This window comes from Atractosteus spatula, chromosome 10 (assembly GCF_055471065.1).
Source record: "Atractosteus spatula isolate fAtrSpa1 chromosome 10, fAtrSpa1.hap1, whole genome shotgun sequence".
In the NCBI taxonomy this organism is placed as follows: Eukaryota; Metazoa; Chordata; class Actinopteri; order Semionotiformes; family Lepisosteidae; genus Atractosteus; species Atractosteus spatula.
Window position 1 is genome coordinate 12,522,067 of NC_142715.1, and position 18,155 is coordinate 12,540,221.

The following is an 18,155-nucleotide window of genomic DNA, read 5'->3' on the forward strand; positions in this document are numbered from 1 at the left end:
CAAAAGGTCTCTGCGTGTCTCTGTTAGGGAGATGTCAAGATGCTGAGCCTGTGCTGTGCTTCAGTGGCGGGTGTAGAGGACACGCTGTTGTACATGGAATGCAAATTGAGCTCCTTGGACATGAAAGCTGACAGATGGTTTAAACTTCTCTCAATATACAGGAGATCCTGCGTCCGAAATCCTGAGGTGCCTTTCTTCCTGTCTTGTCATACAGAATGTATCATTAAGGACAATCACATATGGCTTGATTTTGTTACTGGAAGTATTTATTTCCTTTCTTGGAACAACGTGTTTTTCGAGAAATTCATACAATTTGCGAAATATGAAATACAAATCTTGCTTATGGTGCAGAATAAATACTGCCAGCTGGGAAGAATATGACAGCATTTTTTTTCTTTAACCAAAAACCTGCAAAGGGAGACGTTTTCGTTGTGGAAGGGCAAAACAATAAATCTGTTCCGTTTCATAAAATTCACACTTACGAACGGCGCAAGTCGCAGGTGATTCACTCCTCTTGACTAGGTGGCGCTAGGAGGTGCAGTTAAGTTTATATCCGGCTGCAGAAACTCCTCTTTCTCAGCTCCGCTTCTCGATTGTTTTGAAGCCGCGGCCGCGCTAACGAATGACGTCATCACACTGTGCTACACAACATACCTGTGGGTGCTTGAATGATTTTCTTTCTATAAAGAAGAAAGTTGTTTTTTTTTAATAACTTCAGTTTCTGAAAACGTAGCATCTTGTCAACTGTGTTTATGCTTGAACAGAGCACAGCCCTGACAACAGAATCTGTGAAGAATAAAAATAAAGAAGCTGTTCTGTTTAAACATCGCAAGTCAGCCTTTGTTTCTGATCGACTCTGAAGAAGGATGGCGGAGTACTTGTTAAATCTGCAAATCCAGCTTGACTCGTTCATGCACGTTTTGCTCAAATCGATCGTGTATGAAGTGTCAGAAGTTTTTGGAAACAGGATGTCTGACTCTGAGAACGAGTTTGAAGACAAACTCCGCAGCGTCTCCCAGGTCCTGGTGAGACGGGCCGTGTTTAAAATCACACAGTGTGTGGAGGACAGTGTCGGGAGTGAAATGGCGCAGCTGAAGAAGGAAAACGAGAGCTTGAAGTGGAGATTGCAGCTGTGGGAGGAGGATACGGGAGCAAGAGGAGATCAGGGTACCCAGACGCTTCCCTGTGAAGTCACTGCAGAAATAAAAGAAGAAATGGACATGAAACTGTTGTCAGGTCAGTGTGGTGACGTGTATGAAGTCAGAGTATGTGTGTGTGTTTAAAACCAGTGTCTATAACTTCCTCACTGGTGAGGTCTGTGTCTGTATTAACTCCTCTGGATATTAATCCACTGTATCTGTATTAATCCCTCTCTCTCTTAGTGCATTGTTTATGTACTGTACTGTGAAGTAAGTGTGTCTGTATTAACCCCTCTCTCAGTACAGTGTTAATGTACTCTAGTGTCCAGTCAGTATGGCTGTATTTACCCCTCTCTGTCAGTGCAGTGTTAATATGCTGTAATTTCCAGTTTGTCCTTGTCTGTATAAAGTGTTAATGTACTGTAGTGTCTAGTCAGTATGTCTGTATTAAGCCCTCTCTCTCTCAGTGCAGTGTTCATGTACTGTAGTGTCCAGACAGTGTGTCTGTATTAACTCCCCCCTCTCTCTCTCAGTGCAGTGTTAATGTACTGGAGTGACCAGTCAGTGTGTCTGTATTAACCCCCCCCCCCTCTCAGTGCAGTGTTAATGTACTGTAGTGTCCAGTCAGTGTGTCTGTATTAACCCCCCCCCCCTCTCAGTGCATTTTTAATGTACTGTAATGTCCAGTCAGTGTGTCTGTATTAACCCCCCCCCCTCAGTGCAGTGTTGATGTACTGTAGTGTCCAGTCAGTGTGTCTATATTAAACCCTCTCTGTCTCAGTGTAGTGTTAATGTACTGTAGTGTCCAGTCAGTGTGTCTATATTAAACCCTCTCTGTCTCAGTGTAGTGTTAATGTACTGTAGTGTCCAGTCAGTGTGTCTGTATTAACCCCCCCCCCTCAGTGCAGTGTTGATGTACTGTAGTGTCCAGTCAGCATGTCTGTATTAAACCTTTTTCAGTGCAGTGTTAATGTACTGTAGTGTCCAGTCAGTGTGTCTGTATTAACCCCCCCCCCCCTCAGTGCAGTGTTGATGTACTGTAGTGTCCAGTCAGCATGTCTGTATTAAACCTTTTTCAGTGCAGTGTTAATGTACTGTAGTGTCCAGTCAGTGTGTCTGTATTAAACCCTCTCTGTCTCAGTGTAGTGTTAATGTACTGTTGTGTCCAGTCAGTGTGTCTGTATTAACCCCCCCTCTCTCAGTGCAGTGTTAATGTACTGTAGTGTCTAGTCAATGTGTCTGTATCAAGCCCTCTCTGTCTCAGTGCAGTGTTAATGTACTGTAGTGTCCAGTCAGTGTGTCTGTATTAACCCCCCCCCCCCCCTCAGTGCAGTGTTAATGTACTGTAGTGTCCAGTCAGTGTGTCTATATTAAACCCCCCCTCTCTCAGTGCAGTGTTAATGTACTGTAGTGTCCAGTCAGTGTGTCTGTATTAACCCCCCCCTCTCAGTGCAGTGTTAATGTACTGTAGTGTCCAGTCAGTGTGTCTATATTAAACCCTCTCTGTCTCAGTGTAGTGTTAATGTACTGTAGTGTCCAGTCAGTGTGTCTGTATCAACCTCCCCCCTCTCAGTGCAGTGTTAATGTACTGTAGTGTCCAGTCAGTGTGTCTATATTAAACCCTCTCTGTCTCAGTGTAGTGTTAATGTACTGTAGTGTCCAGTCAGTGTGTCTGTATTAACCCCCCCCCCAGTGCAGTGTTAATGTACTGTAGTGTCCAGTCAGTGTGTCTATATTAAACCCTCTCTGTCTCAGTGTAGTGTTAATGTACTGTAGTGTCCAGTCAGTGTGTCTGTATTAACCCCCCCCTCTCTCAGTGCAATGTTGATGTACTGTAGTGTCCAGTCAGTGTGTCTATATTAAACCCTCTCTGTCTCAGTGTAGTGTTAATGTACTGTAGTGTCCAGTCAGTGTGTCTGTATTAACCCCCCCCCTCTCAGTGCAGTGTTGATGTACTGTAGTGTCCAGTCAGCATGTCTGTATTAACCCCTTTTTCAGTGTAGTGTTAAAGTACTGTAGTGTCCAGTCAGTGTGTCTGTATTCACCCCTCTCTCTCAGTGCAGTGTTAATGTACTGTAGTGTCCAGTCAGCGTGTCTGTATTAACCCCCCCCCTCTCAGTGCAGTGTTGATGTACTGTAGTGTCCAGTCAGCATGTCTGTATTAACCCCTTTTTCAGTGCAGTGTTAAAGTACTGTAGTGTCCAGTCAGTGTGTCTGTATTCACCCCTCTCTCTCAGTGCAGTGTTAATGTACTGTAGTGTCCAGTCAGTGTGTCTGTATTAACCCCCCTCTCTCTCAGTACAGTGTTAATGCACTGTAGTGTCCAGTCAGTCAGTGTGTCTGTATTAACCCCTTTCTCTGATTGCCGTGTAGTGTTAATGTACTGTAGCGTCCAGTCAGTGTGTCTGTATGAACCGCTGGAGAGGTGCGTTCTTGCGGTCGGGGAGGTTGTGGGCTGCAGGAACATCAAGTCCGCTTCCTGCATGAGTGGAGGGATAGTTATTTTCCTGCAATCTATTGATCTGGCAAATGCCCTGGTGGTAAAGGGGGTCATCCTGGACGGCACCTTCACCCCGGTGCTGCCGCTCGCGGCCCCAGCTCGGAAGATCACCCTCTCCAATGTGCCTCCGTTCATGAGGAACGAGCTGCTGTAGAGGGAGCTGTCCCGTTACGGACAGGTGGTCTCTCCGATCAGGAGGGTCCCTCTGGGCTGCAGGGCACTTCAACTGAAGCACGTCATCTCTTTCCGAAGACAAGTCTACGTGATCTTAAAAAACCCCATGGAAGAGATCAATGTGGATCTTAAATTTCGGATTGACACCTGTGATTATGTTGTATTCGTGACTTTGGAATCGACGAAGTGCTTCAGGTGCGGGAGCGAGGGGCATGTGGTGAAGAATTGCCCGGAGGTGGAGGACGAGATGGGCAGGGAGCCTCAGCCCCAGGGTGCACAGGAGGCCAGGAGACAGTGTCAGGCAGCGGGGAGTGGAGCAGTGCAGGGAGGCAGCAGGGAGGCAGAGCCCACGGCCGGGGTGCAGGAGAGGAGATCGCTGGAGGGGGCAGGTGAGCCCGAGCTGGTGGTGTCCCATGCAGGAGAACAGATAGCAAAGAGTGGACCACCTCAGCCCTCAGATGGGAGCTCCCCACACCGGGGAGCAAGATACGAGCGCTGGCGGAGCAGGGGAGCTGCAGAGCCCCGCTGCTCAGGAAAGTCAGGGAGAGAGAGAGCAGGCAGTGACCGACGGAGAAAAACTCGTCACAAGTGCCAGCGAAAACTGTAGACACAGTGTGGGGAGGAAATGAATTAACACCCGGAAAAATAGACGATGGTTTTAAGACACCGTGGAGAAAGCGCACGAAAAAATCTGTGCAGAGTGCGGTGCAGAAAAAGCACAGCACAGAGAGCTCGGTGGAGGGCGGCTCTGTCGCCGGCCCGGGGGCCGCGAGTGACTCCGACACTGGGAGAGTAAGGACGTGCTGGAGTGTTCTCGCCGCCGCCGCCCGGAGCTCCTCGGAGTTCGGGAGCGACGATGTTGAGGGCGGCTTCACAGACTCCTCTCTCGCCTCGGGCTCCTCGGCCCGGCAGAGCTGCAGAGTAGGCTACAGTTTCCAGAGCATCAGGGAGTTCTTAGAGAAGACTAAAGGTAAGAGGGGAACTGTGGTCGAGGACTTTTTTCCCGACACTGAGCTCTTTGTCCTCTCCGCGATGCACCATCTGAAAAGGCTCAGGTGCGAAGGACTTCAGCAATCAAGAGAGATGGTGCCTGAAGAGCTTATTGGGTAAGATCAGGGCAGGACCGCGGAATGCACCTCAGCACGAATGAGTCCCGTCTCTTACATCACATCACTATCCGTCTGCGTGCTATGTGTCTGTTCGTGTTTTATGTTGTTTCTTTTTTTCTTTTCCGCAAACATGGGCGGCATTAGAATAAGGAGTTTGAACACCAATGGGTGCCGGAGGGCTTTGAAGCGAGCTGCGGTGTTGGAGGTCATCAAAGAAAACAGCCTGCAGGTGACGATCCTGCAGGAGACCCACACCGACAGCTCCAAAATCATTGCCTGGCAGCGGGAGTGGCAGGGGGACATTGTGTACAATCATGGGTCCCCTGTGAGCGCGGGGGTCACGGTGCTGTTCTCTGTGGGGTTCAAACCCTTCTCTATCGCCGTCCATGAGGTTGTGAAAGGTCGCCTGTTACTCATGCGAGTAGTTTACAGGAAGAAAACCTTTGTTTTTATTAACATTTACGCATCCACAGACGGCGGAGAGAGGGTCACCTTCTTCAGGGGGCTTGAAAATGCGCTGGTGACCTGCCAGCCTGAAGAGCTGGTCTTCCTGGGGGGTGATTTTAACTGCACAGAGAGCAGCACACTGGACAGGAATTATGCAGGAATCACGGAGAGCCACGTGGCCTGTTGGCCAGGGAGCTGCGCAGGATCCTTGTCAAATCTGACCTCACTGACATCTGGAGGAGATGTCATGGGGACACGAGGCAGTACACCTGGGCCCAGGTTAGAGGGAACACCCTCTCTCTGGCCAGGCTGGACCGCATCTACTGCCGTAAACATCATTATAGCATCGTCAAGCAGTACTCCCATCTGTCCAGTGGGCCTGTCGGACCACTGTCTCACCATCTGCACAGTCGTCGTCCCATCCGTGAGGTCCCGCAGTGCCTACTGGCACTTTAATACCCAACTGCTTGACGATGCTCACTTCTGTGACTGCCTCGTGTTCTTCTGGTAGCAGTGGAGGAGTCAGAAAGCCCACTTTGTCTCCCTGAGGCAGTGGTGGGATATTGGGAAGGTGCAGATTCGCCAGTTCTGCCAGCAGTACACTGGAATTGTCACGAGAGGTATCCGTGAGTCCATGAAGGCTCTGGAGAGAGACATTCTGGAGCTCCACCAGGCTCTGGAGTGTTGTGCAGACAGGAGGCTAATTGATAACCTCCACACTCAAAAAGAATCACTCATTGGCCTTCTGGACACAAAAGTACAGGGAGCTCTAATAAAATCTAGGGTTCAGAGTGCATCACAGGTAGACGCCCCGACTCGCTACTTCTTTGGCCTAGAGTAGAAACCGGGCCAGAGTAGGCAGAACCTCTGCCTGCGCTCGGAGACAGGGCAGGAGCTGCACGAGGCCGGGCAGATCCAGGAGAGGACCGTGCAGTTCTACAAGACGCTCTTCTCCAGCGAGGCAAGTGAGGACTCGGTCTGCACACGCAGGTTCCTTGAAGACCTTCCACAGGTCCCCGAAGAGGAGGGGGCATGGCCGGAGAGGCCTCTATCCCTGGAGGAGCTCTCCACTGCACTCAGTGTCTTGAGTAATGGTATGACCCCTGGCCTTGATGGCTTGCCGGCCAAATTCTACTGTGCCTTCTGGGCCGTGCTGGGACCTGACCTGCTGGATATGTTCTCGGAAAGTCTGGAGCACGGGGACCTGCCACTGAGCTGCAGGAGAGCTGTTGTCACCCTGCTGCCTAAGATAGGGGACCTGTGTGACATTAAGAACTGGAGACCTGTTGCCCTGCTGTGTGTGGATTATAAAATCCTGTCCAAAGCTCTGGCCAACAGGCTGAGGGTGGTGCTGGGATCAGTGGTGCACTCCGAACAATCGTACCGTGTGCCCGGAAGGTCAATCTTTGATAATATATTTCTGATTCGAGATGTTGTGGCCACCTCCAGACTATTGGGTTTAGATACTGGTCTCATTTAGTTAGACCAGGAAAAGGCCTTTGATAGGGTTGAACATCAGTATTTGTGGAGAACCATGAGGTTTTTCGGATTCAGCTCTGTCTTTGTTGCCATGATTCAGGTGCTGTACAGTGACATCTTCAGTGTGCTAAAGGTCAACGGAGGGCTGAGTGCTCCGTTTCCAGTGCGGAGGGGAGTCAGGCAGGGCTGTGCACTCTCAGGAATGCTCTACTCCCTTGCCATTGAACCTCTGCTACATCAGCTGCGCCGGGTCATCAAGGGGCTGTCCATCCCGGGCTGCCCCGATTCTACTGTCAAGATGTTGGCATACGCTGATGACATCATGGTCGTGGTCGGAGGAGAACAGGATGTCAGGGCGCTACAGACAACTTTGAATGATTTCCAGTGGCTATCATCAGCCAAAGTAAACTGGGCCAAGAGTAGCGCCCTACTCCTGGGAGAGTGGAGCGAGACGGGTCCCCCAGTCTTGCCACAGAGGTTCAGCTGGACCAGAGGGGGACTCAAATACCTGGGGTTGTACCTGGGGGACAAGGCCAGTGTGAGGAAGAACTGGGAGGGGCTCCTCAAAAAAGTGAAAGGTCGCCTGGACCGCTGGCGCTGGCTGCTCCCCCAGATCTCCTACAGAGGCCGGGTTCTGATTGTCAACACCCTGGTGGCTTCAATGTTGTGGCATTGCCTGCTGTGCCTGGAGCCACCAGCTGGACTGATCGAGGAGCTGCAGGCCACGCTTCTCAACTTCTTCTGGGATGGACTGCACTGGCTGTGGAGGGGTGTCCTCTATTTGCCCAGAGAGGACGGAGGACAAGGACTCGTTGACATCCGGAGCCGGGTGGACGCCTTTCGTTTGCAGGCAGTACAGAAGCTGTTGTATGGCCCGGCCTCGCTGTCCTGGAGGGAGCTGACCTTCACCCTGTTGCGTCTAGCAGGACACCTCGGGATCGACTCTGTTCTCTTCCTGATGGACACCAGCAGGGTTGACCTGTCTCCACTGCAGCCTTTCCAGCGTAGTCTCCTGAAAGCCTGGCGGCATCTGCACGTGCGGAGAGAAGAGGAGCGGCCCAGTCTATACTGGACACTCTGAGAGCCACTAGTACACAATCCGTGAATGGACACAGAACTGGGCCGCTCCTTGGACTTTACCGGCAGACTGGTCCGCGCCAACGTCACACAACTCCACCACCTGCTTGACGTGGATCAGGACTGCTGGCGCAGCATGGAGTGGGCATGTGACGCTCTGGGACTACACTCGCGGTGGTGTGTGGACAGGTTTCTTAGTCAGCTTTGCTCTGCTCTGCTCTGCCTCTTGAGGAGATGCTGCTAGTCCAGGGTCTGTTTGAGGAACGCCACCTTCCAACCACACAGCCTCCTTTCCCTGGTCTGCTAGTGTCTCCTGCACTCAGTCCCGGGCCGACAGGATCTCTCCTTGAGTCCCTTGCTTCAGAGGAGAGGTCTCTGGCTGGTGTTGAGGGGAAGTGTCTGTATAGACTAGTTGTAACATCTAGACACCAAGCCCAGCTGTCTGCACTCCCTGACACTCCCTGGAGGGCTCGTCTGGGGGTGCCAGATGGTGTCCGGCCTGCCTGGGGTAGCCTCTACAGATTTCCCCTCAACAAGAGAGGCCTGTCCCTTCTGCGCTCAGAAGGAGACGGTGTTCCACTACTACAGTGCCTGCCCCCACCTGTCGCCCATGTTTGCCGTGTTGATCTGGCTCTTCATCAACATTGGCCTGGCCTTCAATGACATTATTTTCATGTTCTGGGTGGGTCATACGAAAAAACGAAAAACTCAGACCCTCCTCGCCAACTTTCTACTGGGCCAGGCCAAACTCACCATCTACAAGACTGAAAAATAAGATCTCTGGTTCCGGGTCTGTAGACTTGGTGAGGATGTTTGAAGGGTTGGTGAAGAGCAGGATGTCATTAAAATGTATGTTTTATATTATCTCATAATGACCGTGGAACATTTGAAAAGCGTTGGTGTTTCGGAAACGTGCAGGATTGTGAATAAAAAATTAATATTCCAATTATGATTTTATTTTAATAATTCTTAAGGTGGGGTTCTAAGAATCAAGATTCATACTTTGTTTATTTTTTCTGTCAATAAAGATTGATTGAACACTCTCTCTCAGTGTAGTGTTCATGTGCTGTAGTGTCCAGTCAGTGTGTATGTATTAACCCCCCCTCTCTCTCAGTGCAGTGTTACAAATTACTGTAGTGTCCAGTCAGTATGTATGTATTAACCCCCCTCTCTCTCAGTGCAGTGTTAATATATTGTAGTGTGCAGTCAGTGTGTGTGAATCAACCCCTCTCTGTCTCAGTGTAGTGTTAATGTACTCTAGTGTCCAGTCAGTGTGTATGTATTAACTCGCCTCTCTCCGTGCAGTTTTAAAGTACTATAATATGCTGTCAGTGTGTCTGTATTAACCCCCCCCCCCTCTCAGTGCAGTGTTAATGTACTGTAGTGTCCAGTCAGCATGTCTGTATTAACCTGTCACTCAGTGCAGTGTTAATGTTCTGTAGTGTCCAGTCAGTGTGTCTGTATTAACCCCTCTCTCTCAGTGCAGTGCTAATGTACTGTAGTGTCCTGTCTGTCAGTCTGTCTGTATTTACCCCCCTTCTCTGAGCAGTGTTTGTCCGTGGCTGTATAAATGCCTCCGCGGTGTTAAAGTACTGTAGTGTCCAGTCAGTGTGTCTGTATGAACCCCTCACTTAGTGCAGTGTTAATGTACTGTAGTGTCCAGTCAGTGTGTCTGTATTAACCCCTTTCTCTCTCAATGTAGTGTTAATGTACTGTAGTGTCCAGTCAGTCTGTCTGTATTCACCCCTCTCTCTCAGTGCAGTGTTAATGTACTGTAGTGTCCAGTCAGCATGTCTATATTAACCCCTTTCAGTGCAGTGCTAATATGCTGCAGTGTCCAGTCAGTGTGTCTGTATTTACCCGTCTCTGTCAGTGCAGTGTTAATATGCTGTAATTTCCAGTTTGTCTAGTGCAAGTATTCACATTACTCCTATCCTGGAGTCCTTGCACTGGCTTCCTGTCAAGTTTCGTGTCGACTTAACAATCCTCCTGCTTACCTATAAGGCTCTCTATGGCTTGGCACCTCAGTACCTGTCTGAGTTATTGCCCTACTCCTCACCTCACAACCTTCGCTCTTCTAATTGTGTTCAACTGTTTGTCCCCCAGTCCTTCTACACTCTATGGGTAACATGGCCTTCTCCTGTTTTGCCCCAAGCTCTAGAACTTTCTCCCCACGGATATCAGAGTCACTTTCTCTAAGCTTCTTCAAATCCAGACTCAAAACCTTCTTCAGAAGAGCCTTTATTTATCTGTTCTTTACCCCTCTGCTCCTACTGGACTTAGTACCACCATCTACTGACTCGTCTAACTATATTCTCATCATGCTTATATTGTGTATTTTTTGTTGTTGGCCTTCTGTAAAGTGCTTTGAGAAGCCACCTTTAAAGGTGCTATATAAAATAAAGTTTATTATTATTATAAGTTCTTGTTTTCTTTTCCTGTATTTACAGGCACAGAGACCAGTGCTCTCTCTGACGCTGGGGAAATGGCTCCTCTTGAACAGCAGCACAGTGAGGAGGAGTGGGGCTCCAGTTTGATGCAGGAGAGAGAGCTCACTGTCGCAGAAGGGAAAGAGACACTCAGTGAGCAGCACACAGAGAGCAGACAGAGTGTCGAGGATCTGGACTCTGTGCCCATGATGAAGACAGAGCCTGAGAGTGAGACACCTGGGCTCTTAGTATGTGATGATTTAATAGATAAGATTAATAATCTGGACTCGAACAATATTACACAAGGTTGTAATGAACTGGGCTGTGTCTCTGTACGAGAGCACAGTGAAGAACTGGATGTTTTAAATCTTACAGAGCAGGACATGGAGTCCAAGTTGATTGACGCTGCAGAGCAGCAGACTGATGTACCTGGTGAAGAGAACAGTACTGAGTCACAGCACACAGAGAGGAGTCAGTACAGGGAGGAGCAACAGCAGCTCCTACAGGGCTTTATAATTAGGCCTTGTTCTGTTCAAGTGGAGAGACTGTCATTGCAGAGTCTCAAACAATCATATGATCCCTTAGTATCTGATGGCTTTACACACAGGTTTAATAATCTGGTTACTGAGAAAATTGTTAAAAGTTTTAATGAACTGGAGAGTAGGTCTGTTCTTGGGAAAAGAGGGGAACAACTGAATGAACTAGACAGTTTTAGTCTCAGAGAGCTGGAGAAGGAGCCCCGGATGATTCACACTGCTGAGCAGCACACTGAAGGACATGGTGGAGAAAACAAATCTCAGCACACAGAGCAAGACCATTCCATGGAGCATTGGCAGAATAAGAGACCCCAGCACAATCAGAGGATGAGGAAGAATCACTCAAGGCCTTGCTCAGATGGAGTGGACAAACTGCCATTATGGCACAGAGAGGAGCAGCGTTTCTGTTATTCTAGCATTTCAAAGCCCTACCAGCACCTTCACACAAGAGAGAGACCTTTCAGATGTAGTCATTGTGGGAAGAGTTTTAGTCACTTGCACCTCTTAAAACAACATCAGCACATTCACACAGGAGAGAGACCGTTCAGCTGCAGTCAGTGTGGGAAGACTTTTAGTCAGTCAAGTAACTTAATAACCCACCAGCGCATTCATACAGGAGAGAGACCATTCAGCTGCAGTCAGTGTGGGAAGAGTTTTAGTCAGTCAAGTAGCTTAATAGCCCACCGGCGCATTCACACAGGAGAGAGAGCATTCAGTTGCAGTCAGTGTGGGAAGAGTTTTAGTCTGAAAAGCCACTTACAATCACACCAGCGCATTCACACAGGAGAGAGACCGTTCAGCTGCAGTCAGTGTGGAAAGAGTTTTAGTCGGTCAAGTAGCTTAATAACCCACCAGCGCATTCACACAGGAGAGAGACCATTCAGCTGCCGTCAGTGTGGGAAGAGTTTTAGTCAGTCAAGTAGCTTAATAGCCCACCAGCGCATTCACACAGGAGAGAGACCGTTCAGCTGCAGTCAGTGTGGGAAGAGTTTTATTCAATCGCATGACTTAAAAAAGCACCAGCGCATTCACACAGGAGAGAGACCATTCAGCTGCAGTCAGTGTGGGAAGAGTTTTATTCAATCACATGACTTAAAAAAGCACCAGCACATTCACACAGGAGAGAGACCGTTCAGCTGCAGTCAGTGTGGGAAGAGTTTTAGTCGGTCAAGTAGCTTAATAACCCACCAGCACATTCACACAGGAGAGAGACCATTCAGCTGCAGTCAGTGTGGAAAGAGTTTTAGTCAGTCACGTAGCTTAAAAGCCCACCAGCGCATTCACACAGGAGAGAGACCGTTCATCTGCAGTCAGTGTGGGAAGAGTTTTATTCAATCGCATGACTTAAAAAAGCACCAGCGCATTCACACAGGAGACAGACCATTCAGCTACAGTCAGTGTGGGAAGAGTTCCAGTCAGGTGACTTAAAAACACCAATTTAGTCACCAGGTTTTTTATTTAATCATAGTCTAAGTCAAGTCAACTAAAATGTCTTTTAGTTCAAGTGGGTAGATGCGTCAGCATGTGACATCCGAAGAAGGCTCCACAGCCGAAACATTTATTTTCTTCTCTTTTCAGCATGGAACAAACCTTTACTTGTTCCCAAAATGTCTATTAGTCATAGTCACTTTGTAGTCACCCAATTTTGAGTTCGTCTGGTCAGTTAAATTTTGACTATACTCTTATTTACAGTTGACTAAAACAGAAATAGTTCTTGTCACAGAGTTTAATTTATGTGGATAAGAGAGCATATATATCAAATACAAGAAATATTTATGCAATAAAGGGTAAATAATAAAGAATAAGATACTGTATGAATCTGTATGAAATTTTTTTTTCAATGCAACTGCAGACAGGACAAGCTATATATACAGTGCCTTCAGAAAGTACTCACACCCCATTGTTTATTTCTCATTCTGCTGTGTTGCAAAGTCAAATTAAATCATATTTAAATGTTTTTCTCCACTCCTGTAGAAGCAATTCTCTATAATGTTAAAATGAAATTAAGTATTTATAATTCTGAAGACATCTATTAAAAATAAAAATGGAAAATTACTTAATTGATAAGTATTCACTCCCTTTGTTTCAACAACCTAATTTGGGTCAATTATCTTGAGAGATCACACTAAATACATTAACAAGGTACACCTGTGTTCATTTCAAATTCACCGGTGTTCAATTGCTTGATTGCACAATAGATATCACTGACTGTGAGGTCTCACTGAAACAGCAGATCAGATCAGTCCTGCTGTCATGAAGACCAAGGAGCTACCTTTGGAACTTTGAGATGAAGTTGTTAGGAGGAAAAAAAACTGGAGAAGGTTATAAAAAGATTGGCAAAGTTTTGAACCTTCCTAGGAGCACCGTTAAATCCCATTGAAACTAAATAGAAAAAACATGGCACAACCCAGACACTACTAAGATCAGGCCCTCCTACCAAATTGAGCAACCGGACAAGAATGGTGATTGTCAGAAAAGTGACCAAAAGTGGCCAGCTCCAACACTGACAGAGTTGCAGAGCTCTTTGGCTGAAATGGGAGAAACTGCAGACACAAACAATCTCTTGTAATACAATACTTTTGTAAATGAGAAATGTAAATCTTTCATTTTGAAGAACAAATGTTCTTGAATAAAAAATATTTTTGATTCATAAATGTGTTGAATTTAGTGTTCTTAAAACGAGGAAAAAAATGTTAAAATGTGGAGGTGTAATGGGAACAAAATGCGACAAAATTCCAGTGGGTGAATACTTTCTGAAGGCACTGTATATACACTCACCTACTGTGACAAGACCCTGCTGACACTACCCTGACTCAGGGAATTCACACACACAAAAACACAAGACAAAAGCCATTTTAAGGTCCAGCAGGATTTAACACAACAGAGTGTAGAAGAAGCAGCACCACTTCATAACCCTGCTTCACAACAACTAACACTCATCTTCTAACTCTGCTGGTATTCTCAAGCTAACCCTGTCAGCCTGTTGAAGGTGTAACTGACAGGTATCACATGATGCACAGTTTATATGCACATCCTATTCACTCCCAGAAAGATACCAGTGTGCAGCATTAATGTATCAGCTACTACCAGAAATATTAGTTTATGGATAATGTCATAATGCATTTATTTTACATTGTTAGAGAGTGAGACTGCAGGGAGGAATAAAGATTTCCTGATAATATTACTGTTACACCTGTAGCGGCAAGGCTTATTAAAATACAGGAATTAAGTTTTGCACTCTCTTGCCAGTGAGGCCCAATCTCTCTCTTCATCTCTGTGGTGCAGCCACAGATAAGCTATTCATGCAGGCTGATTTAAGGTTTCTTTGATAAGGGACAGCTCCCAAATGGGGAGGCATTTAGCTAAGCCTGGCTATCATGATCAATGGTCATCCATTGGCGCCTATCTGTCTAGGGAGTGCCAGATGGACATCTGGACTGCATTCCTAAGTGTCAGGGGTGAGTTACTCACATCTCACCTTGATCAACCAATCAGGAACTGGTAGGGCCAAGTAACCCACATGGGTCTCTGATGCCCATTAAACTTTCAGCCAATGAACGACCTGAAGTTCCTCCAGGTAAAAACAGGCAACACCGAGGGCCTGAAGAAGAATTCCAAAAAGAACAATTCCAGGGGTGCGAATGATTCCAGGGCAGGACGACCCAGGAGCAGAAGGCTCCCAAGAGCAGGACATTCTCGCAGCACGCCTCCTGACCATCCTGAGACTCAGCCCGGACCACCATGTAACGGCCAGTGTGTCCGAGTGCCAGAACTTTCCTTGTTCTAAGAGTCGAGAGCGGAGGTTGCCAGCGCGTAACCAGAGGTTGCCACCCGAGGTTAGCATCAGCAGCAAGCCTCGTGAACAGGTCGGAACTGTGGACAGCTGAATCAGTATTCAGAACTAGCGTTTCATCAGGAACGAACCGTTCTTCTTCCTGACCAGCTGGGACCCACAGTCAGTTTTCTCCTGTGCACAAACTTTGCTAGTTAAAGCCAACACTAACTAGCTCGGTCTTCAGAGAGCAGCGCAGCAGGAATCTCTCCAGCCGCACCGAGCACCACTTGGCACCTAGCCAGAGAGCACGGATTGGACAGCAACAAGCCTGCAACTGTTTCTTTGTCCGGGGGAGATCTGAATCCCCAGAGATTGGATGAGTATTCAACTTCACTGCATTACTGCTCGAGAATTCAATTGTTATCCCAACCAGTTGATATCAATTTAATTCCTAAGAGTTATGTACTTGTTTTGAGTATCTAATGTAGAAGTTGTAACCAAGTTCATTCAAGAAACGGTCTAAATGAATGATATACTGAACGTATGTCCTCTTGATATGTGTAACTCTTTGTAACTGAATGAATATATACCTTTTGTATTCTGCTGACCCTCACGATAAGATCTGTTAGATTTACATACACCTTCTATGTATTAATAAATGTATCTTAGTGTATTAGTACCTGTGTGTGTGCGTTGTTTGAGTTATACCGCATGGTTGGATTCTAAGGCCATTAAAAGAATCATTTTGTGATTTACTGCCACAATTAATAATTGTCCCAGTAAATGCCCAAACCCCTACAGAACTGGTGCCTCATGAGAGCACACTACAACAGCTTTCTGACCTTTTTTTATTTGGTAGCTAGTACTGAATTGATCCCACGATGTCATCCATTTGTTTCCTGAAAGAAAACTATCCCACCACCCTTTGTGTGAGCTATTGTCTCCCATGCTCATTTTTAAATGTACTTCCCTGTGGTTTCCATTTGTGAAACAACTTGGATATTTAGCTTGTTCCATGCTCCCACATCCCTTTGTGTAAAGGAGTGCCTCCCTTCCTGACTGGAGGACCTCATCCAACTGTCTTGAATGAAGTCAGGGTATCGGCTTCAACACTATCACTGGGCAGCATGTTCCACACACCTACAGCTGCTTTCGTAAAGAAGCCAATTTGAAATTCACTTGTGCCCTCTAGTGTACTAGTACAGTGTACAGTAACACTTTGGTATTTATGAGGGTTAGGTGCCTAGAGGTCTCCTCAGATGGTGAACTTTCAAACATGGAACTTAATGCCTTGCGGGAAAATAATGTGTGGTTCCACAGTTCACAAAACCATAATTAGTTTTGTTATAACTATATCAGAAATAAGTGATATTAGTTATTAGTATTTTTAAAGAAAATTAGTACTGAAAGCTTCAGAAAAGCATTCCGTCCTCCCTATAATTCTAATTATTGTATGTGCAAACTAATAAGATCACTGCTATATAACAGATTACCATGTACTGGACTAAGTTTTTCTTTTCATTGTTGTGTGCATTTTCTTTCTTTTTAGATCTTATTTTTATTATTGTTAAAAAATGCAGCACTATCGTCTTGTACTGAGGTTTATTACCTCACAGGAATAACTGACAGGAAAGTAAATTGAAATTGATATTTTAGGGATTCATGGAAGATATTTGTTTTAATAATATTTATTTTATCTGGCAACACAACACTGAGTCGCGCACAGGCACTGCTCTGGTAACAGGTCCACATACAAGCCACTTCTTACGCTTTCCTGAAGGAAACTGAACAACTGAAGCATTACCCAGGATGCACTGCTCCAGAATCATGTTAAGTCATGTTAATGCAGTTGTGCCTTATAACATTGTAAAACCTTATAACACTTTTGTGCAAAGAAGCGAAATCACGAATATTGAACACGGTTTTACTACAGAAAGTTGGCTGTTAGTAGCTTAGAGTTTAATGAATAAACCGCCTTTTCTAATTTTCCAGAATTACTACTCCGTCAAATGGACAAATTTTCAAAACTGGAGGAACTGAAATTAGTACTGGGTCCATCTCCAGGAATTGTGTGTGCCCTACCAGTTGGATTCAGTAAGGTGGTTACTCTAAGGAAACTGTACTTGAATATTACCATACAAGAGGAAGACACTATATTAGGTAATATCAGGTTAATCCATCCATCCATTTTCTAAAGTGCTTTATACAGTACAGGGTCATGAGGAAGCCAGAGCCTATCTAGCAAGTAACAGGGGTAAGTCAGGATACACCCTGGAGGGGATGCCAGCCCACTGCAGAGCAGACAGATACAAACATACATGCACACTCAGATCAGGGTCTGTTCACCTACCAGCACTGCCAGTGGAATGTGGGAGGAAACTGCATCACCTGGAGGAAACCCACATGAGCACAGGGAAAACATGCAAACTCCATGCAGACAGCACTGAAATTGAACCCAGGGCCACTGCGCTACAAGGCTAACCCTAACCCTGAACTGGAATAAGTGGTTAGAAAAAGGGTGGATGGATGAGTCAGACTAACAAAGATCTGTTGGAATGAATGGCTACTCCTGACCAAGACTGGGAAGCAGTTTTTAGGTGATCAAAACATGATTCCAAAAATATTGTGCCAGAGCAAACAAATATGGGTGTTTGGACTGCATTTTCTTCTAAAACATCAAACCATTTTGTCTTTAAAAACACTTAACATGACCGAACAGATGTGTTCCTTGGAGCAATACGAATGCAAAAAATATTGCTGCATGAATCTAAATATCTGCCTTAACTGCATTCCATCTTAAATTTCCAAAGTTATTTATGTAATCAACTATAAACTTCCCTTTATAAATGCGATAGTGTGTGACAAGTAGAAGCTACATTAATGCTTACAAATAACCAAAATGTAAGTCTTACAAAAGTGCTGATGGAAAGTTAAAGGATGAAGGAATAGAGCGCACTTTGGGAGTTGTCACAGCATTGTTTGAAAAGGCACAAGCAGATAAATTAAGAATACCAATACCAAAATGAATCAAGGTAAGGACAATGCTGAGGTCAAATCAATATACAGTAATTATTATTGGGAAAAATCCTACTGTATTATTGCAATGTGATTGCACTGCCCTTCTTGGTGAAAGAACCAGAGGCTGTGGTTTTCAGGAGGAGTGACCAGTCATCGTCTGCACCAGTAACAGTATGAAGCTGCTGATGGGTGGTTTTTGTTTTTTTGTTTCTGTTTCAGCGTGGCTTTTCACGCATTTCCCACTCTTGTCCAGCTTTGTATTGGAAAGTGACTCCTGTCCTGCATTGGAAGGCATCATCAGTCCCCTGCCTTGCGCTAGCCTGCAGGAGCTCAGACTGGGCTGCATAGCGTTCACCGGTTCTCAGCTGAGCTCTTTTGGTGAGCCGTTTCCTTCTACCAATGAGTCTGTGCCATGTTCTGATGGATCATATTCCAGATTGTTGTTCTAGCAGTTCTTATCCACACCAACGGG

General features: G+C 46.3%; 1 protein-coding gene across 1 annotated transcript; it reads left to right on the top strand.

Annotated features, from left to right (window-relative positions):
- The first annotated feature begins 606 nt into the window (after positions 1-606).
- On the top strand, positions 607-12,708 carry LOC148825151 (uncharacterized). Its single transcript, XM_088926471.1, has 2 exons — positions 607-1,236; positions 10,376-12,708. Exons 1-2 carry the CDS (start codon positions 867-869, stop codon positions 12,316-12,318), a joined length of 2,313 nt encoding a protein of 770 aa, XP_088782597.1. The 5' UTR covers positions 607-866; the 3' UTR covers positions 12,319-12,708.
- The last annotated feature ends 5,447 nt before the right edge of the window (positions 12,709-18,155 follow it).

Bases quoted from the DNA above. Each gene is read 5' to 3' on its own strand.
- LOC148825151 (XM_088926471.1), top strand. From the start codon at position 867: ATGGCGGAGTACTTGTTAAATCTGCAAATCCAGCTTGACTCGTTCATG. The intron at 1,237-10,375 runs GTCAGTGTGGTG...CTGTATTTACAG, and splicing joins GGACATGAAACTGTTGTCAG to GCACAGAGACCAGTGCTCTC.